Raw genomic sequence first — 21515 nt, 5'->3', positions numbered from 1 at the left:
AGGGAAGCTTGGTGATTCTCCACTAAGAGAAGGGATGTTTGTTGTTAATGTTTTGTGGGAGTCCACTCGCACGATCTTGGTCATTTTGCCTTGGCAGGACTTCTTGCCCCAGTGTGATTTGAGGGTCAAGAATTGTCCTTTCAAGGAGAGAGGGATGTGAGCACAGATTCCTGAGTTAACCCAACAGCCAGCTGGACATTTAAGATCCCAGACATGCTGTTCATTTGCTCAGACTTTGAGGTGACCATGCATGTAGAGCATGAGATATGCCTCACTGGTGGCCTTGTTGATCAAAGTGGTGACCATTTCCTCATCCAACAGGTCCCAGAAGATAGATTTTGCTCAGGGGTATTTGCCTTCAAGTAACCATGGGGGTAATTGAGGCAATGAAGGATCCAGTATGGTCAGCTGTGTCTCTGGTATGCCATATGTATCCTCCTCAAAGAGATGGGCTGGATTATCCAATATGAATTGGCTGATATCATGTTGGAAACCAATGGCTGAGGTAAAATCATTATCATGTTCATAGCATCCAATATCTGTTATTGTAGTATTATTGAATTCACTGTCACTATTATGAGGTAATATGAATGTATGCTGGCATTGTGAGTCTGCTGTTGGTGCTTGAATCTCAGGCATGGATGTGATGCTATCAGGTGATCTGATATAAGTTATTGTAGTTGTTTGATCATTATGTTCAAGGCTGGATTCAATGCTGGGATTAATGCTTGAGTTTTGGGCTTGGTTGTGGTACTGTTTGATTGGGTATTAAGTTGGAAGGACATTATGAATGCATGGGTCCATAGCAGAGTATGACTAGGTAGTGTTGGAGAGACAGAATGTCACAGTGGTGGAGGCAACTGCAACACATCTCGACATGTCTTAGGGGCTGTATGACAAATAGGGAAGGTCTCACCCATTCCCAATTAACAATTATATCATGCTATTTTTCTGATTGACAGCTAAAATGTAGTATCTAGGAGCATGTTTATGCTGATAATGCTTCACTTTTATTATGACTTAAAGCAGTAATTGTACTGTCCTAATGTGTGTCGCAAATTTTCGAGGCACATAATAATGCTGCCAGCTGACAATGCTCGCATATTTCCTTATTAGGGTCATTAAAATGGTCTGGTAATGACATGTCAACAGCTTGGGGGTAGTGCCAAGGGAAGAAATTTCATTGGACAGGAGTTACCTGAGTTACCGAGTGATAATGATCTGATAATGACTGATATGGTGTGACATTGTCTTACATCAGCCAAACCTGGGATCAAAGGATGAACTAGTCCAGCTACGATACATCTTCTCTCATGGCTCCCTCCCATACTACCCATTTGGCTTTGACCCATCAAAATGCTGAACAGAATCATGCTGTTCTCCATCAATGCCCTCACTGTAACAGGAAATTTCAGAAAACTGATTTCAAGCAGCATGAGGTGAGTTGCAGGAAGCACAAAGAAGATGAGAGGGAGCATGTAGCTTTTGAATGTCAGTATGAAGAGAAACAGCGAGGTATGTGAATTGGTGCATAGCACAGGCAGACCCAATGTAATGGTTTCTGGCTTCAATTATTAACTCAGCTGCCCACCATTGAGCTGTGAGAGCATCAGTACTCAAATCACAGCCTCAAGTGCCTGAAGCTCACTGCACAGATACAGGATATTTTTTTGTCAATGAACCTGGTGAGTCTGATTTCCATTTATGTTGTGGTCCTAGTCTCAGACAAACTGCGGCTGCAGTCAAGGTGACTATGGGACAAGATTACAATGAGACAAGTGACATGCTCCAAGCCTCAGGTACATATTCACTTCAGCACACATTCTCATAGTGCTCATAATTCCCTCAGATGTGTTGATGCCAACTGCCACAAGTTCTAATGTGGCAAAACTTCCTGAATTCAAGATCCAATTTCATCCAAGAAGCAATCAACCACCAATTTATCAGTCTTATGAAGAGTTCCATGTTTGCAGTGAGAAGTCCCCATCCCCAGTTGACAAAACACCTTGGTCCCCATTTTGCATGTTGGGTGACTTTGAGTTTGTGGAAATTGCACTCGCTCCACTACTCAACCAGCAACAAGTCAATGCCCTGCTGGGTCTCTTTGCTCGTGTCACACAGGGAGCTGTCCAAGTCACACTCAAGAATGATGCTGAACTTCACAAAGCATGTGATGCAGCTGCAATGGAACTCACTCCGGTATGATTTTCAAATATCCATTCATTGCCATCCATCCTACCTATCTAAATAGTTCTCCAGGGTTGAAGTTAAGGTACCATACAAAAAGGAAGAATGTACATTCAATGTGGGAGTGGGCACTCAATATCTTAGAAAATCCATTCCTCAGTCCACACTTCACCTGGGACACACAGTGGCTTTACAGGCACAATGGTGTTGAGTATGAATGTTTTTATGATGAGCCCTGGATTGGAGATTATTGGTGGGATATTCAAGTATGTGCCTGGTCAATATGTCATTCATTACCTGTACATAACATGTTGTATTTGTGCTAGTTGAGTCTACCAAATATCAAGAATGCCATGTCATTTGGCCTGATCCTTTATGCTGACAAATCCAACCTATCATCTTTCAGCACTGCCAAGAGTTACCCTGTCATTGTGCACTGTGCAAACTTGCTGGTTGAGATTTGGAATAACAATGTCATTGGCAGAGGTACTGTTGTCAGCTGCCTGCCTATTGTGAATGACATCCACTGTTTAGATATTTGTATAGGCTAAGAACATTTCAGGTCCCCAAAGATGCTGAAGAAGAGGGAAAGCTAGGCTACACAACCCTCAAGCATGTTGTTTGGCACAAATCTTTTAAAAAGTTACTTCTGGAGATTGAGCAGTACTCAAAGACTGGGTATGTACATACATCTTCACATGACAACATTGCCCGTTGGCTCTTTCTGAGTCTTATGATGCTGTCTGCCAATTTTGAAGAGATGTAATATACTTCCTTCTTCTTGCTCGGACTAACGATACTAACTCAATGGCCTACTACAGATGCATGATGGCACTCACTCATGGTTGTGGTGGCAAATGCCCTTGCCCTGTATGTCTTGTACCGTCAGAGCTACTCCATGACCTCTCTAGGACTTTTGAACCTCATACACACACCCAGGGCATTGATGTGTTATGTGTTCATGCTACAAATCGAGCCAAAGGCAATGAATTGCTGAAGTGGTTAGGTTTACAACTGATCGAAGTAAGTTTCCACCAACAAATCACCATCAGCGAACTAATATATAATGGGATGCAGAATGTGTTCTGGCTGATTGGGTTTTCTGATCTCCACCTTGCCTGCAGCTTTGATTGACTGCATTATGGGCATGGTTTTTGGGGCAAGCATGTCTTTGGGGACCTAAAGGTGATTGTAAAGGCACTCAGGTGACAGATTGAAGCCAACATTGAGAAGTAGTGAGTCACTGTTTTACAATCAATTGCTCTGAACATTGTCACTTCTCATGTTTGACAATGACAGTGTTGCAAGTTTTCCTCACTGGCAAAACCTCACACACTTCAACCAAGTTATTCATGTCACTTTGTCAGATGGTAACAAGCTGGCTGATATCTCCAAGGTACATGTGTCCAATACTGGACAGCTGTCAATGAACTGTTTCCCTAGCAAATCTTCTACACAGGGATCAATGTTTTGAAGAAGAGTATAACCCCCGAAGGGTACCAGCTCCTCTGAGTCATCCGAAGCTACCTACAGCTTGATAGCCTCATCAGCTTAGATGTCCAGACCAAACATATGGTTAACATGATCAACGACAAAATATTGACATTTGATCAGACACTGAAGGTAGTTATACACTTCGTGCTCATGCCAATTTGTTGTAATGTGTCATTTTCAGGACTACACCAAATGTGTCGTGAAGTCCAACATTGATGGTCTGTGAACTGACTGGAATTTCCCGAAGGTCCACCTCTGGAAGCACATTGTTTGAGATATCCACCTAAAGGGTGCCACATGCAACTATAGCACTTGGCCCAACGAAAGTATGCATAAGCCAATCTGAGATGCATATGAACACCATTCGAACAGTAGAGACATTCCTGCTCAGGTATGACAACCATGTGTGCCAACACTCCTACTCACAGTCACTTTAAAATGCATGTTAGGTCTTGTGGGTAGATCATCAAGTTCTTGCTACAAAGCTTCTCAGATTGTGTGTTGATCACCTTGAGAAACCTGTCTCTGGGGAATCAGATCCAGAAGTTGATGCGGTCAGTGAGCATACCTCAGTTGATCATATTAAGCTTGGTGCACATGTCATCACAACCCAAACCCTGAAAGACTTGGAGGAAAATGGTCAGCCAGATATGGTGTTCCATCAGTTCCATCAAAGGTTCTGTGAGTTCCTTAATGATGCCCTTCCAGCATATGGATATCAAGTCAAGTCATGGATCTCCCTCCCTACTGACTTCATGGTATGTATCTACACTCTCATTATGTATTCATCTAGTTGAAACTGTGCTTGTGCTAAGGTTAAAGAATACTGTTATCTGCTGGTCAACTACAAGTTGACTGTCACTTGGAACCAGTGCACAGATTGTTCCACTGCAACCTGTCATTTTTTGGTGTGCCCTGCTATGACTGTGCACTTATTCAATACACCAAGACAGAAACTGCCTTCGTTTGTCTCATCTGCATGTTTTCCTGTGTCATTCCAGACATAGGAAACATGGAATTTATCTTGGCACAACCCTTCATGACAAGGATTGGACCGGCCTGCACTATTGATTGTGATCTCAGACTCAAACATGTCAAGACAGTTCCATGGGCTGCATCCATCTTCATACCATTGTGCTCGATCATCTGAGGGGCTGTTCTAGCACCTGACACCAAATGTGATGACGAATTTTTTGTTGTTGAGCAGCTTGATAGTGATATGTTCCTGTGGAGACAGGCAATGTGGGTTACTTACCATCTCTAGTGGCCTTCCAACCAGAGAATTTTGAGCACATTGCAGATGTCTGTTCTGACCCATCACTGGTGTGGAGGGGGAATCAAAAGTCATGCCTCACAAGAGACCAACAGTCAACCATCAGCGAGGGGAATTTGTGAATGAGGCACAAGGTGAATTTCATATGATGCGAGAACAGAAGCTACTAATTTAAACAGATACTGGACAAATGGAGACTGTGAGGATGCAAGAGCGCTGAAGATACTTGAGGTGGATACGCTACTGACATGAGTTTACAGGCATACAGTAAGGCATCAGGAAACAGAATGAGCATTGGTGACACTTCACACCTGCAGATACAATGGATGCATTGCTGGCCAGTCAAGGTCATGATGGAACACATTCAAGTCAGATGAGTATTGCGAAGTTGAGCATACCCTTTCACCTTTGTATCCAATTCATCATGCACTTACCCACTGACTTTTTTCCTTGGTGACATCAGATCTTTGTACAGAATGCAGTATCTGGTCTTGTTTTTTTTCACGTTCACATGCACATATACAAAACTCACAATACATGTGGTGAGCAAGATGAAGTCTGTGTACTTGACCAGTCCCTCTTTGCAACTTTCTGTCCTGCCCATGATTTGACCCACTATACATGCTTTTTCACACTCTGTCCCCATTCCATTATGTTGAGTAGCATGGCATGGGTGTCTGCAAAGGTAGCACAAGCCATTGCTGCTGTATCTCCTGCTAAGACCATCCACATGCCAGAGTAAGTGGTACAACCTAAACTGTTTCCAACATGCTAAATGTGCAAGACCATTCGATCTTCATTCACTGAGGGGAACCTGCCTAGCCTTCCACTCATGCATGAAGTCATATCCTCGTAGTGAGTACCTGCTTCTTGGAAGTATGTGTGGTGTTGATGTCGACCAGACCTTCTCATCAACCTTCTGGGTATAATCTCAGCACAGCCAGAAACGATCCGATGGATTACTTTAGAAGAAATCAGGAGTAAGGCTGCCTTCTACTTCATACATCTCTCAGTTCTGTCTCATCTTCTGACTAAAGCATTTCCTTACAGTGAATGTCACCCTCTTCTTAATTCATGCCCATAGATGCCCCCAATTATCACCACTTTCCTGGGGCACACAGCATCTGACTCGGTCATGCAATCATGCCATGCCTCTAGGACTGTGCACCCACCAGCAGATGCACAGCCCACACCTCAATGGGCATGACCAGCTCAATTAGATGTCAACAGCTCAACTCAAAATCACTATGATTCTGTGAGATGACCTTATGTGGATAGCAGGTGGTTTGAATGTGTTGCCTCATGGGATTTGGTATTTTGGCAACCCTGAAAATTGCGCTACAACAGATTTGGATCTGAGGAGTCATGCAAAGTTAGAGGAGGTGGAGAGGTTATGGAGAGTGCCATGGAGAATGTGGCCAACCAACAAGTTCCAGATGGGTGTGAGATGTGGATTTGGAGGAGTCACAAGGTGTTGGCATGAAGTAGAAAGAAGGGTGTAGCTATGGGAGACTTGATCATATTTTGGGTGGATCATAGGTGTAGGTGGATTCTGAATGACACACCCACTGATGGTGGGGGAGTTTCGGGAGAGAATGATCATGAGTTGTACTCATTCTCCTCTAGTTTTGCACACTGATCTGGTGCATTGGCAGGCCTAGACAACAAGTACAGGTACTGGTCTTATGTTGAAACCCATCCCACCCATGTGGTTCTCTCCCAAGGGTCCCAGCAGGAGGCTGTGGACGTACTACATTGGTCCTACACAGATTGGCTGCTTGCCCATCCCCAACCAATTCAGCCACCTTTTAGTCAGGAGGAGTGTCAGGAACCATTGAGACTACTCAATGGTGAGGCTGGGACATTTCCATTCAGTTCTACTTGTCTGATTCTTTTTTTGACAGATCCGAGTCAGCAATCCACTATTTTGTACACACACATGGTCGCTTGCATTCTTCTATGCACTGGTGAGTTTTTGCACCATACCCCTCGCCAGTGTTATGTTCTTACAGGCTAATGTTCTTCATCAGCTCATTGGCATCAGGTTAATTTCAGGCCACACAAACTGCTCCCATGAGACATCATCACTGCACACACATCAAGGCAGACCCCAATGCTATGCATGGCAGTCAAGATATTGATTGGTATACTGTGCCTTGGCATCCCATTCTTGTTCATGGATCGAGTGAGATATAGTGGCCATTTTGATGTGGAGGGGAATGTAAGCATGCAGAGTAGTGTGCCACTGTTTGTCACTGGTGCTTGTACCTGTCTCATGGTGAGGGTTACTCATTATGATGATAGTTGTACTCATTACTAACTTCTTTTCCTTCCCTGCTTTCTGCTTGCGCAGTCTGCATTATCCTCAGCACCTCTGTCACACTTATCTCATTCCTGGGACTGGATGGTATCACACACATTGGAGGTCCAGTTGCCATTTCATGTTCCGTTCTGAGCATGGTTACATCTTTCCTGTCTATTTTCCAGTATAAAGCAGAGTTGCTGCAGGGTTCTGCAGCTGTTCATCATGCAGCTGCTGCTGCCCATGAAGGATTCATATTTCTCCCAGTGAGTTTGCAGTTCCCCATTATCACTCCTATCCCTAACTCATCTCAAACCACTTACAGTGCCAAAGCATTCTGCTCTCTCTTCCACTAGTTTTTCTTGCATATTCTGTGGCTGGGTTCGTCACCAGCATCATTGTCTACACTAGAATCTGTAACATTACACAAAAAGAATAAAACAGCTGTAATATTATAACCAGAAAGAAAGCAAGAAAAAAGCTCCTGAAAGGTCAGTTTCAGATTCAAGTTAATGTTGAGTCAATTCACATGACAATGCCATGACCTTGCATCATCACATATAAGTTATTCACTTGCGATTCATACTGCATCAACATTGATCCCCAGAATGCATGGTTGATTACATATCAAAAGGGACTAAGGTGAGCAACTTTCATACCATAGTCACCTACTGCTGATGGCATTGTCAAATCGTGCTTTATTATGTCCTCAGACTGGCTCAATAGCTGGTTATGTCCAACCACTGACATCCAACCTGCTGATGGACCACCATGTGGATTCCCTGAGGCTACTACTATGTATGTATTGCTTTTTTTTGTACTATTCAAAATTTCTGTATTCATCTAAGAGCACCCAACTGGCAGGTGTCGACCTCCATCAGGATTTGCGACATCCATGGCCCTTAATAAGGAGAATAAAGGGAGGCTTCCAAAGGTTTGCAACCATCCATGTGTGGCCTTACCATTTCCTCTGATCCTTGATGTCCATTTCCTTCACTGATATGGCACCCAGTGCTGCTTATGATGCCTTCAACTCTGATGCTGAGGATGGAGGTCCTGAAGACTTCAACCTTGACGAAGGGATGGACAATATTGACTTGGAAAACCTGGACAGTGACACTGAACAGCACAGGCAACTTACCCATGTTCCCAGACCTCAAGCTGATGTTGCTGAGCTCCAAGTGGTATGTATTTATACATTCTTGTTCATGATGAGTCACCAGGCATTAGTGCTGACATGATGCTAGGCTCTCAGTGTTGTGCAATGAGCATACACTGAATGCCACAAGGAACTGTGCCAGACAAGGAAGGCTCTCTTCAAAGCCAATAGCCAGCATTCCAAGCAGTCCAGGAACACATCTAGCAAGTCAAACAGCCTCATGACTCGTATTGAGCAAGAAGCAAAGAAATACCTCCTACTGTATCATTTTTTCATCATTCAAAGCCTTTTCCCAGCAGCTCCAAATCCCAATACTGATTGACATGATCCAGCATGGTGGAAATCACAGGATGGGAAGCTCAAGGGTGCTCTGACTGAGCTTTATGAGATGATTCCTGTGGATTTACATGAGTCAATGGTAACCTACAAGCAATTTGGCTCTGTGGTACATGTAATTCTAACCTTGGTGACCACTAATGTATTAATTTGTTTTAAGTTCATACAAGCACACAGTCAGGAGAGATCCAATGTCCTCAAAGTCATCAAGGACTGTGCTGGCATGTTATTCACTCCATATAACATTTCACCAGATCTCTTTACTGGAAAGCCCGCTTGTAAGAAGGACAACAAGGCATGCCTGGTGCTCTTGAAGAAGGATGGAGTTGGAGAATACACCCATTTTGCACCAATTCTTTTTGCAGATCCTAAGCAGATGGTTACTGGGGGCTTCTTGAGGAGTCCCATCCTAGTTAAGGTAAGCATGTGCAGTTCAATGCCACTCTTATTTGAAAACTGATTTCAGCCCATAGGTTATCCATGTCCTGATGTTTGGAAAATCGATCCTCACAGAAAACAAACATGGATGGCCCCCAGCCAGGGGTCAGAAGATGGGCATGCTGAGCGTTACTGAGGGCCTGATTGCTGGTGCCTGCATCTTGGTGAGAGTGTCCATGGTCACTGTGCTAGTACATGCTGATGTCAATATCATACCAAGGTTCAATTCCTATTGTTGCATGATCCTGAATTAAGTGCTACTGGTGCAGAAACGCAGGTCAACTACCAATCAGAATACAATTTCTACCTTGAGAAGCTTTTCAAAGCATCTCCTTGGGCTGTCAGCATGATGAATTTCTTCAACCAGGAAGTCTTCAGGAAGGGGTCTCAATTGGCAAATGTTGAATCCAAGGTATTTGCTAATGTGGAGCAGCTGCATAGTTGGGAAGATGAATTTTTAGACAAACTCAACAACATTGACCCCACTGAGAGTCACACCCCACCTGTTTCCACACTGCATGACCTCAATGCCCCTGGCAGCCATGATTCAGATCTACATGACTCCAATCTGTCATCAGTCTCTCATGCTCCATCACCTGTTGCTGGCTCAGTCACTCATTTCAATCCCCCTCACTCTCATCCAGCTAGTGTCACTGCTGCACAAGCTGATCTCGGTGCTCAAACTATTTCTGGTGCTTCTCGTTGATCGTCCCCTTCTATCTCAATTGGGCAGCCTATTTCAAACAGTGGTGTTGAGGTGTCAGTGGTGACCATTGCTGTTGGTCAGATGAACATGTCTGGCCCAGCTGAGGCTGAAACATCCCAATCCCAACAAGCAATTCCAGTCATGAGTTGCTGGCACAGCTCAGCCACTCAAAAGGCAATTCCAGCCATTCCCAAGGTGGTTCCCAAGGGTCTTACAACTGATATTCATGCTACTGAACCAGGTCTGGAACCCACCTGCCATGGTCACTGTGCTACTGCTACAAGGTCCTCAAAACCAAAGAAGATGAAGGTTTGAATTAATAGCAGTACCAGGTGTCACTTATGTGCCAGGTTTCTATATGTTCTATGGTCTTTGATTTAGCTTGCATCCCATTATATTAGATGCAATTCATGTTTCAAGGTCATGTAGATCTACTTGTAATACATTCATTTGCTGCAATCATACATCGTTGCTGTCATCCTCTGGAATTACCTGATCTGATTTCTTCTAAGTCATTCAAACTCCACTGGCTATATTATAAGTGACTCACCCCTCTTCTCATGCCTTGTTGTCTCCTGCATTGTTGTCCTGGTTCATTGCATTGTTGTATGGTGTTGTCACTGTTATCCACCCCATCATGCTCATTTGTTGTTGTCTGTCACCTGGGGAGTGGGTTCAAGGGTTGAGGTATGTTTCCCCAATGACACTATTATTACTTCTGATGTTAACTTTTTTCAAGGTTCCAGACAACTTGTGACAGTGTTGTGTGTCAATGCCAGCTCCATTGTCCTATTGCTCAATGCTATGAATGCCTCTCATGCAACACTTATTCTATCTTCCTCATCCCATCACCCCATATCACTGCTCCCATTGGTTCACTAATCTCATAAGTATTTTAATTACACTATAAGCTATGATCTGATGGTTGTCAACAGCATATGCATTTGCTTTTGTCCTTGCATCATCATTGCAATGACCCCCATACTTATGTTGAGCTGCTGTCCTTTCCTCCCCTTACTGCTCTTAGTCACTCATTGTCTGCTTTGCATGTCCACTTGCACCACTGGCATTATTAGGTAGAACTCTCCAATTATTACTACCACTCGTCTATACATCAATAAGTAGCAATTTCTGAATGGAATTTTAACCATTGTCATGAGTGTACCAAGGCAAAACGAAATAACAATGGATCGTCAAAATATTAATAAATAATAATGGTTAGTATACATTGTGATGAGTTCCACTGGTATTGCTATGGGTTCTTTGCCATTGTCATGCTGTTATAAGTACTTATTAGGCCACAGCAATATAATACCATGATTAGGTAAAATAATGAGTTATCAAAGTCATAATCATGAGATGACACATGATTTCAACCACATGTTCATAGAAAGTGGGTGGCATTACAAGTCATTAAAAGGCAGCATGGGAAATCCGCTCCTATTAAGGTATGCTAATGACTTGTCATGGATCTAGGAAATTTGCGACATGCTATACAGACTTCGAGTTTGACACTGCAAACTTCGCGACTGTGGCTGAAATATGGACCCCAGACACCGATTGGGGGGGGGGGGGGAAGTCAGAGATGACTTAGTGTTCGGCATTTGCCGATCGCCCGCCTCTTGATCCGCGTCGTCCACTCACAGTCCTCCAGTCCAGCAATCACAAATATAAAGAAGAGTTCCTACAGGTCTGTCCCAAGTAATCGGAGATGTAAAACCTGATGATGCTTCCGTAACCAGTGGGTACTGGCAAAGGCAGTGGCACTGCGTCGGCAGCGCTTTGGGACCTCGAAGGGTTGTGATGGAATTTATGGACTTTAGGAGCTGAAGAAAACATAGATCAAATGTTTTGTTCCGTTTCGAACCTTTTCTTGTCCGACTCAGGTGCAAGTGAGCGACTTACGGCCAGCCTCCGAGGGCAAAGGACAATGAAGTCGAGGGTAGAGAGAACGGAAGATAAAATTTGCGGACTTGTCGAACCGGCGAAGTATAGACTGGATGTTTCGTTTCGAAGCTCTCCTTGTCCGACTCGGGTGGAGGTGAGCAACCTACAACTAGCCTTCGAGAGCAGTAGAAAACGGAGAGCCCTACCAGTGGCGCATGCTTGTTTTGAGTGATAGGTCTATAACCAGAGGATGGCAATGACCCCGGATATCGATTGCATGATGTCAAGCCCATGTGGCCGAAGGGGGCTGGTCACTTAGGACCGGGAATATCGTTCAAGTAGTAACAGAAAAGAGAATGATAAGTACCATAGGGATAATGTAGATGACGGTATATCAAACACGTCCGTCATAGAATGGACCTGACTTGGCAAGCGTTCGAAGGGAATCAACTTCGGCATCATTGCCGTCTTTTCCAGCTGCTCGCTTGGGAGATGTGCTGAAATCATCTAGTTGTATTGTTGTGGTCTCAATCGTAACCACCATCGTTGACGATGAGAGAGGATCGACCTGTGGTCTTTTCCGAATCGGCTGTGAGCCGATGGTGACTATGGACTTGAGCTCCGGCAGAACAGGGGTTGAAGTTTCTTCAGTGCTGATGCGGAAGAAGAAAGCGACAACTACGCTCAAGTTCGCCACGATCAAGCTAATTGATACCTGGTAAACAAAGGATCGAGTCTGCGCTGTACTGGAATGACTAACGGAGCGCAGAACCTTACCTCAACAGTAGCAGCCATAATTGCTTTCAGCCCACCATCAATAAGCGCGTAATATGCGTGGCTGAGGCTGACGACAGTGGTAACAACAGACGTCGAAAAAATAGATAGAAGTCGGGTCTTCTGAGCCTTGGTGAGCTTGATGTTGTATATAAGACGGAATGGTGCCAGTATTAAGATCGTGTCACTGAGCACGTCAGCTGGATGGTGCAAGTAAGACAGTCCATCTTGTTCGTGCTGCATACAACAGACTCACTAATTACCTGCGCAATGACAACGTTCCTACCTATATCACACTGAGGACGTGGTTGCGTTTTCCAGCCACTTTCTGCTTCACAGGTCCACAAGATTTGCGCGCCAAGGATCATCCATGTAACCATAAACACAATAGCGGTGAGCACCAGCGTTCTCCTGAACGCGCCAGGGAAAGTCAGTCGCACGACCATGTATAGAATGGAGATCCTAGACGACCTAAAATCATTCTGAGATTGCTCGTGATCGGAGAGACGAGATTGTTATCTCACCAAACGACTGCATAGGAGAACTGTGCGTTTCTATAAAATATGTTTGAGCATGCTGTGATGCTGGTTTGTTAACGCAATGCACATATAATACAACGCCACCCTCGTATTTTGAAGAAATCGAGCTATTGTAGTACAGAGTCAGCAAGACTTGCTCTGGCAGAAAAGACGACATCATCACCGTAGTCATCCAGATACAACCAGCCTGCTACCATCCAAATAATATTGAATACCATTGCAAGCGCAACCCATGCATCGTCGAACCAGAGACGGCGTTGTCGTGTCCGGACGAATAAACGGAATGAAGTGACCACTGTCGCAGCCATGGGCAACACCGTACCGACAACTTTAGATTCGTCAGTGGCATCCTAAGTAGTTCTGAAGGTCGCTACCTTCGGTTTGTTCGATTGTCGGTCCAGAGGACATGTTAACTTAGGAGGAGGGGGGATGGTGAGGGAGGCTCAGAACACTACACGTATTATGTCTGATGCTATTCTTTGTACGTGTAGCAAGATCCACTTCTGGCTCCACTGGTTTCTTGATTGAATGGCGGGGTGCTGTGCACGTGGGATTCATCAACACCGCTCATACTGGTCGAATTACTTTGTACAGCCCCCTCCAAATAGATCATGGTGAATTGAAGTCATACACACCTCCATGTCCGAGAACAATCTGGGATACTGGTCTGTCATAACCGATTCCAAAGCTATCTGCCAATAGACTTGCCAGTGACTCTAGAACGAACATGTCAGATATCAGATTTGTTTTGGTCTCCGGGATTTGCCCGTTCCCCTAAGCCCCAGATCAACCAGCACGCATCAGATTTAGTTTGTTCATCAAGGTACGATCAAACACCACTCAGTGATGGAGTGGACCTCTGCTTCCGCAGACATGCCATGAGGTTCGGTCGAATGAGGCTGTTGGGCCTTGGCTTGGGATTTGGTCCTTGCGTCGGATGCGGAACAAGTTAGAAAGCAGCCGTCGAAATCGACGGTAAATTCTTATCCACACTGTATTCTCGAGCAGTGCTGACGATAGCACCCTCGTGCAATGACGCGGTTGTCTATCTGGGCTACATAGTATGGCTTCTCGTCGGTGCACAGCGTGCGCCACGTCCATTAAGCACGCGTGTACGCAGGAAATGTGTTCTCTGCAAACTGCTTCTACAGTGCATCGCAGTAGTCTCTGCGTATGATAAGTATTTGGACTGAACCGCTCTGCGCACACACCAATCATCTCGGAGAGGTCATCGTTCTGCCTTTCCGTGAATCTCCCCACATCTGGAGGAAGGGGCAGTAAGTGATCCCTTTCCCGGATCCCACGATTTCGGTCGTTGCCTGCCTAGAGACTCAAATTTGGTAGTCTCCCGGATGATTGGCACGGTACGAGATAAGGCACCACCGGATGTGACCTGGCCATGGTTGTGCCTTGCCTTACGAGACTCGGGCATAGTTGGTCATGAAGAGGGAACGAGCTAATCTGTCTCGCAGGTGGAGAGAGGCAATTTTCGACACTCCGGCATTTGGACTAGCGTCATCATCCTAGCCCATGGTTGTGTTAGGACACTCCCCACATCTGCAATAGGTACGTCCTTCGACGGACAGCAACATGGTTCAACCATGCAAACAGGTGTCCGGGTCTATTCTGTTGTCGTTTCCCAGGATGGCCGGTGGATCGCGTCTGGAGACTATAAAAACAGGGCGATCCTCTGGAATGCAGTCACTCATGAGAAAGTGCGCGAGTTTAGAGAACACAAATCGGCTGCATTTGGGGTCGATATCTCGAGCGACGGTACTAAACATCCAGGCATTCAGCGTCCCTTCCGGTGACCGACTCTTCCCTCCCCTTCCACAAGATTGCGTTGGTGTCAAATTCTCTCCGGACGGCACTCGATTTGCTACCATCGAGTATAATGGCAATTTCCGTGTCTACAGCACCAACAATGGCAATATCTTGTTCGATTCAGGTCGAAGCGATTGTATCTGCAATTATCCTAACACTCCGTTGACTTGGTCGCCTGATGGCCAGCAACTGTTCATCGCGACCGCAGGAAAAATTACCTTTTTCGACCTTTCCAAGTCACTCTCTTCAGAATGGTCGATCCATGAAAACAAAACCCAACCATCTATGGCATCCAATGGCAGATTCATTGCATGTGTTGCATGGTCATCGGTTTCGCTATGGGATTGTGTGTCTCACGAGCGCATCGGTAACATTATCACACACGCCGCATCGGTTGCGTCCATGGCTCTCTCACCAAGCGGGCGGTATCTCGCATGTGGAAGTGGCAGGAATATCGTGGTTCACGATCTCAGAGATATCCTTCCCATTAGGTATTTCGACTACAGTGTAAGTGCACATCCTCTCATGAAGCCCACTTTGCTTACCATTATCATGCTAATCTTGTACCCGCTTTAATCTGTCGCCAACTTCGTGTTTCTCAGCTTCTGCCTCCGCTCGTAGATGTGAGTTACGAGACCATTGAGTCGTGGACACAGGTCGATCCGACGCAAACCGAAATGCTGCTGTCAAAGGAGATTACGAGTGCTTCTAGCCCTAGCCACTACATGCTGGCAAACCGTGCACTTGTACAAACACGACTGAGACATTTGGCACCTGCGATAGAGGATGCCAAGGAGGTGAGTCCGCTTCCTCACCGCTCCATGTGTATGGTCGCCCACATACACCTCAAGTCCCTCCGGATTCGGCCATCACCTATCGGCCATATCGCGATGGCAGTTGTTCCACTTGCCCAGGGCGATCGGGAGGGCGCTCTATGCACATTTGATCTCGCATTTCATGATTGTGAGCTGCACGACCACAGAATTCTCTTACTACTGAAGGTGTGCGAGGTGATCTGCATCATTTTCACAATTAATCTACGTTCCACTCAGGCGATCCTTGTGTTTGAATCCGGAAATCAAGAAGATGGGGTAATGCGTGCAGAGCACCTTGCCATGATAGCGGGCAAGGACAACAATGTCAACGGCAGCTACCTTTAGACTCAGGTGTGTGCCTCGAGTGATGCAGATGTATATGCATCACTGCTGACACATTTCGCAGGTCCTTTCTGTCATTTATATGAAGAAAGGGAGTTGCAGACGTGCGATATCGTTGACCGAGCACGCGAAGAGCCTGGCTCCCAAGAACAAACGATGCCCTCCATTAATGACGATCTCGGTCGTAGGTCTTCTGTTGTTACGAGCACTGCCTATCGATTCAATCCTCCATGAAGATATTTGGGTGGAGTTTCAATGGACTCGATATTGTTGCTCAGCAACGTCTATGTGAGAACCTCTATACTGAAGGACGTACAGCCGAGGCCACCGACATCCTCCTCGGTATCATCCGGACATCAAACAAGGAGAGAAATGAAATTGTGGTTTGGATCGCGGGTATGTCTTATAACTGCTAGTTGATGTACACGTTCATGTCTGTCATCAGACTTCACCAAAAAATGTGCTGCGATGCTTGAGCATGTTGGCGACGATGCTTTCGGATCTTCAAAACATGACGACGCAATAACACAGTACTCTGCTGCGCTGTCCCTCAATCCTTCAAGTCTGGTAAGTCTACTTATCAAACGAAGCAGAGCTCGAGCGGCGAAAGAGTTGTGGGAGGATGCACTGCAGGACGCGAACAAGCTATGCATGGTATCTTCATTGTATGAGTGGGTTCCCTTACAATTGTTGTATAGGCGGTGAAAGCGGATCCTTCCAGTCCCTGGGGCTACGAGGCCAAGCACGTGGCGCTTCATGGCGCGAAGCAGTATGACGACGCGATCGAAGCTTTCAAGTCCATGCTACTCAGAATCGAACAGTCCCATGACCTGGAAACCATCCGTATGCACCCCCTATATAAAGCTAATACCCACAAATAACGGGTTCACAGAACTCCGTAAGAATTACAATTCACCGTCTGACACGATCGCGGCTATCGATTCTATCGTCTGCGAGATCTGTTGTCCCCTGGTCGTCATCGACGTCACTACTGGTTGCCTTTGCGACGAGACTAAGCGGATGAGTATATTCAAGGCTAATCCGACATTCAAAACACTTGTTTCATCCATGACGGAAAAAGTGGACAGGACGCAGATCTGGCCGGTGGTCGAAAGTTTTTTCGGATACACCATGTTCTCGCACGCATGGGAGGGGAAGGAGCCATCGTTTCAGGATGTCAACGTAGTCAACTCCGTGTGGGACCTTCCCGACACGCCCCTAAACAATAAGTTGCGTGTTTTCTGCCAGGAATCGCGCAGGCTCGGCCATCATTGGGCATGGTCCGATACGTGTTGTATCGACAAGTCCACGAGCTCCGTCCTTAACCAATCCCTCACTTCCATGTGCAAATGGCACACGAATTCGGCGGCAACGCTTGTATTCCTTGCCGGTGTAGCCCATCCGTCCAAGCCTGGGGACCTTACGCGTAGTTTCTGGATGACCCGAGCTTGGACTTTACAAGAACTCCTCTCGCCGAAAGTCATATTTTTTTATGACTCCAAGTGGAAACCATACCTCGGCATTACCGGCGTGAACCACAAACAATCTCCGAGGATCATGCAGGAGCTAGCAGACGCTATAAAGATTCCCCCCGGAGCCATCGTCACATTCTCTCCAGACGATCTCGGGGTGCGTGAGAAACTTCGTCTCGCATCGACGCGCAATGCGAAGTTTGATGAAGACGTTGCATACTCTCTGATCGGCATATTTAAGTCTGATATCAGGCCTCACTACGGCGAAGGAACGGACGCTCTCGGACATCTCCTGGAGGAGATCGTGGCTCGCATTGGTGAGGTCACCGTACTTGCGTGGTCAGGGAAATCGTCGTCGTACAACAGCTGTCTCCCGGTTTCGATTTCCGTTTACGGCCAAATTCCTTATAACCCGCCATCACTCAAAGGGAACGAAATGGAAAGTTGCATCGCGAAGCTACGTGACAATTTTCCCAGACAAAAAGCGCGGATGATATATAATAAGATCAACCACCTGCCCCCCGCCCGTTTTGCAACCCGACGTCTGCACCTTCCAGGCATCGTCTTCCCTGTGAGAAGTCTCGAGAAGCCATGCAGAAACAATGAAAAGTTATATCGTGCCCTGGTATCGGGGCTTGGCGAAGTGGAATTCACTACCGCAGATCAGCTCTCGCTCAACGGGACACAGAAATTCGTCTTCGCGCATCCGTGGATCGATCATATCCGAGGCCTGAACAGTGGGGTTACCTGGAAAGATGATTCGGAGTCTGATCCTGGTTCTGACTCGGACGAAGTTGCGCCATCACACGCTACCCCTGCAGCTCAGGTTGACCACTATACCCAGGCACTGGAGATGATCGCTCGCCTCGGACAGCCATTCAACGCGTTGCTTCTCGTGCAGCAATTGAATGGAACGCACAAGAGGGTCGCTGCCGATCGGGAGATTGTCGTCTCGGGACTAGGAACCAACATCACCTCCAGGCACATTCGAGTGAAAGTGCTAGAAATCCTTTGACGTGCATGTGGGGACTGCTAGTGGTTAAATCCGGTTTGTATTTCTTCCTTTAGCGACCATTTTTGTGTTCGCACTTTCGTGTTGGTTCCGTAGTCTTTGCTCCTCGTCTCCATCATACCCCTCCCGACGTCGTTACATCTGTCGTATATATGCGTGGTCCTATCCGGGCCAACCAAAGCTACTCTTCGGCCAACGTAACTGACATGATATATTTGGTGGACGTGCTCCGTCCCGCGTCTTATCCAATCATATTCGTTTATGGGTGTCAGGCGCCACCGAATGTGGGGGAGATGGGGAGTCGGTTGTTGCATGGCACGTTTTTGCAAATTCTGAACGATACATGAATTAAGCTTGGTAACGCCTTCGTAACCCGAGGGACCCGGCGAAGGTGGATGTCCGTGTGTAAAGCTTTGGGATATGGAGCACGTGAAAGTTGAGGCCAGAACTTATCGGTGGAGGGGACGATGGTTGGACTCGAAGGAGTTGACGAGGCGACGATGTATCGAGATCGCAGTTCCGTTTTATTTCGCTTTGAACCCTATCCTGCCTTGTCCGACTCGGACACAGCTTACGCCTAGCCTTCGAGGGTAAAGATGGCAACGGGGGGCCCTGTCAATATTGGTCGTCCGGACGAACCTTTGGAATCGGATATCGGCCTGCGAGTTGTCCTTGTACGTCCAGCGCCCAGTCGTCTCGGAGGGAGGACCCTACCAACGTTGTGTAGACTCCGCACACGTTATAACCAGCAGTCCGAATAGTACCAGGCCCCGTCCCTTCAGCGAGCCGGCAGCCAACAGGTGGCTGACCCGGAAAGTACCTCCCGAAATCAGATGTCAGGCTCCCGACTGCGCATATAAATTCAGCACGCCAGTCGTCCGCTTTGTCCCCTCTTCTTCTCCTTCAACCATCATCAGTCGTACCACGCAACTACTCCTCCGTCCCCCTCTGCGTCACGATCGATGGACAACGCCGAGCACAGACTCTTCTCGGCATGTCAACGGACATCAACGAACCTCATGTACTCCTGCAAACGTGCTGGCCCTTCCGAGCAGGATAAGGTGAATGAGGTTAGTAGACAGAGGAACGAGAAGGGCAATTCTTGACCAAGTCTGCCATCCTGCAGAAGTACCCTCGTGAGTCGGATAGTCACATGGATATGCTCTGCCGATCGAATGCATATGCAATCCACTGTCGTGGTACAGCATCTCGATGCGTCTCGGGCTGATGAAGTCGACTGTAGGGTTGTCAGCAGTTCCATCGATGCCGTTCCGTTGCCAAACGTTGGGCCTACATGAGTCGCGTGAGTTGATCATTACATCTCTCTGGGCGACATACCATGTCTATGATACGCCATATACCAATACTGGATTCTCTGGACAATATCCTCCATGATACGGACGACCACCTGTGATCGCCAACGACTTGCTCCTCGTGCGTCGTCATGGCTTTCCCCATTCCTACTCTCATCGTTTGATCCATTGATAGGGTGCCAGTCCTGTTTCCTCCCTCTGAAGACCCAACTTTTTTGGGTCGACGTGAGATTGATTAGGCGAACTTGCCGAGCTTGTGGGACCAGAGGTGCGTTTTCTAGTGCCTGCGTAGCTGATGGCACTGGGTATGGAACTGATAGTTCTGACTACGGCACAGGCCATTACTCGTGAACATTGCCCTGGAGGCCGTCGACGTGGCAGGGCTTCATTCGAGCGAGAAGATAGTGGAGATAGGGGATATGACGGTAGCACAAGGCCCACCATCCTCCTGTCTTATTATTCTTCGTGCACCTGTTGTTACTTACCCAATCATGTTCATGTTCGAGGATACGATGATGAGACGATGGAGACGCCACGTCTGAATCTGCTAGCAAAGGGATAAGGAATGAACATAAGCCTAACGGAAACCTTAGTCGTTTGATTAGGTAGAATCGAATTAGCCTATATATCTACTCCGGGAGGATGGTGCCGTCGTAGACCTCTGCCGAGGCCAGACCGAGCACGGAGAACGCCGCGCGTTCAGCGTCTCCCATTCATAACTCTTCAATCCTGTCGAGAGCAAGAAGACTGGTATATCCGACAGCAATAAAGAAGATACAGCATAACTAAAAAATGTTGCATTCCGGGGCTGTCGTAGAAAAGCATCAGTTCTGTAGTGCCCCAGCGGAGGCGTGACAGAAAACACTCACATTTCTCCCGCCCATGCCCTTGTCCCCCTCATTCTCAGGTGCCGGACCGAATACCTTGAATTCATGCTCCCCACCTTCTCTCAGCGTTAACACCGACGCCATGTTCCCACATCGATAGCAGTAATTAGGTGCGGACCATACGGTGACTAGGGCATTGTCGAACATGTATTTGTAGCCTTCTTGAACGAGCTAGTGGGCGCGGGCGATAAGACTGAGTGAGTTGACGTGGTTGAACTGCGAAGATGGTGGAGTGAGTGTATGCGATGTACCTGAACGGCATGAACGACGTACCTCTCGGGTTACGTTTCTGCCGAAGAGCCAGCCAGCACCGCGGGGACTTACAGCCCAATTATCGATGTCGTCAGGATCTGACCACATGAGGTCTGCGGAGAACATGATCAAACGATTCTAACTTGAGGTACGCTGAAAGTGTACCGCAGAATGCGCCTTCATGAGGAATCTCCTGGGCTCTTGAAAGTACGCGAATTTAATCGAGCGTCTGTATGTCTGGAGAAAGTCCTTGTGTACACATAACGTTTTTCCATCAATGATCTGAGATGGGCTATAAGTGATGTTTGTCAGGGATGTGTGGTGATGGCACGAAGTATCAGAAGGAAGACTCACTAGTTCTCGACATTGGTTTCAGCATTGCACCCAAGGACATTCAGAATTCTCAAGATGTCCCATAGTATGTGCTTTCCCCATAGACCACCATGTAGAAAATTTTGGAGGATGACAAGCTGCAGGATTGTCAAGTCTATAGAGAGGAATAT

General features: G+C 46.7%; 4 protein-coding genes across 4 annotated transcripts; 2 read left to right on the top strand and 2 right to left on the bottom strand.

The window, feature by feature from the left end:
- Window positions 1-1753: 1753 nt before the first annotated feature.
- Window positions 1754-9895, top strand: F5J12DRAFT_785259 (uncharacterized protein; the record flags this gene model as incomplete). The annotated part of the gene is made up of 36 exons (XM_051743199.1): window positions 1754-1799; window positions 1850-2199; window positions 2373-2453; window positions 2514-2699; window positions 2750-2865; window positions 3099-3210; window positions 3400-3422; window positions 3487-3583; window positions 3631-3683; window positions 3729-3810; window positions 3863-3899; window positions 3991-4072; window positions 4175-4362; window positions 4390-4439; window positions 4497-4589; window positions 4889-4923; window positions 5618-5692; window positions 5811-5830; window positions 5857-5934; window positions 6236-6425; window positions 6494-6528; window positions 6610-6804; window positions 6859-6921; window positions 6985-6998; window positions 7062-7175; window positions 7442-7522; window positions 7582-7637; window positions 7719-7747; window positions 7864-7898; window positions 7970-8054; window positions 8121-8190; window positions 8269-8440; window positions 8765-8866; window positions 8912-9169; window positions 9225-9353; window positions 9410-9895. The coding sequence occupies 36 exons, from the start codon at window positions 1754-1756 to the stop codon at window positions 9893-9895; spliced, it is 3918 nt and encodes a 1305-aa protein (XP_051596743.1).
- Window positions 9896-12095: 2200 nt separating this feature from the next.
- On the bottom strand, window positions 12096-13618 carry F5J12DRAFT_346201 (uncharacterized protein). The gene is made up of 7 exons (XM_051738985.1): window positions 13470-13618; window positions 13259-13423; window positions 13163-13202; window positions 13081-13110; window positions 12813-13027; window positions 12560-12756; window positions 12096-12497 (listed from the first exon to the last, which is right to left on the bottom strand). Exons 1-7 carry the CDS (start codon window positions 13501-13503, stop codon window positions 12177-12179), a joined length of 1002 nt encoding a protein of 333 aa, XP_051596742.1. The 5' UTR covers window positions 13504-13618; the 3' UTR covers window positions 12096-12176.
- A 2598-nt stretch (window positions 13619-16216) lies between these two features.
- On the top strand, window positions 16217-18858 carry F5J12DRAFT_914870 (uncharacterized protein). The gene is made up of 5 exons (XM_051749135.1): window positions 16217-16260; window positions 16313-16472; window positions 16522-16643; window positions 16775-16919; window positions 16969-18858. The coding sequence occupies exons 1-5, from the start codon at window positions 16246-16248 to the stop codon at window positions 18561-18563; spliced, it is 2037 nt and encodes a 678-aa protein (XP_051596741.1). The 5' UTR covers window positions 16217-16245; the 3' UTR covers window positions 18564-18858.
- Window positions 18859-20586: 1728 nt separating this feature from the next.
- Window positions 20587-21120, bottom strand: F5J12DRAFT_907003 (Metallo-dependent phosphatase; the record flags this gene model as incomplete). The annotated part of the gene is made up of 4 exons (XM_051748857.1): window positions 20587-20658; window positions 20743-20931; window positions 20968-20976; window positions 21034-21120. The coding sequence occupies 4 exons, from the start codon at window positions 21118-21120 to the stop codon at window positions 20587-20589; spliced, it is 357 nt and encodes a 118-aa protein (XP_051596740.1).
- Between the last annotated feature and the right edge of the window lie 395 nt (window positions 21121-21515).

Source organism: Pisolithus orientalis (assembly GCF_024613125.1).
Source record: "Pisolithus orientalis strain OTSU chromosome Unknown F5J12scaffold_35, whole genome shotgun sequence".
Taxonomy (NCBI): domain Eukaryota; kingdom Fungi; phylum Basidiomycota; class Agaricomycetes; order Boletales; family Pisolithaceae; genus Pisolithus; species Pisolithus orientalis.
The sequence above is the reverse complement of the archived record's forward strand: the minus strand, read 5'-3'. Positions and strand labels throughout refer to the sequence as shown.

Excerpts from the sequence above, each read along its gene's own strand:
- F5J12DRAFT_914870 (XM_051749135.1), top strand. Across the intron at positions 16,473-16,521 it reads AATTGTGGTTTGGATCGCGG|ACTTCACCAAAAAATGTGCT; the intron begins GTATGTCTTATA and ends GTCTGTCATCAG. Across the intron at positions 16,920-16,968 it reads CCATGACCTGGAAACCATCC|AACTCCGTAAGAATTACAAT; the intron begins GTATGCACCCCC and ends ACGGGTTCACAG.
- F5J12DRAFT_346201 (XM_051738985.1), bottom strand. The coding sequence starts at position 13,503 with ATGTCCTCTGGACCGACAATCGAACAAACCGAAG. Across the intron at positions 13,203-13,258 it reads GTTGTATCTGGATGACTACG|CTCGATTTCTTCAAAATACG; the intron begins GTGATGATGTCG and ends GTACTACAATAG. Across the intron at positions 13,028-13,080 it reads TTCTCCTATGCAGTCGTTTG|GTCGTCTAGGATCTCCATTC; the intron begins GTGAGATAACAA and ends GAATGATTTTAG.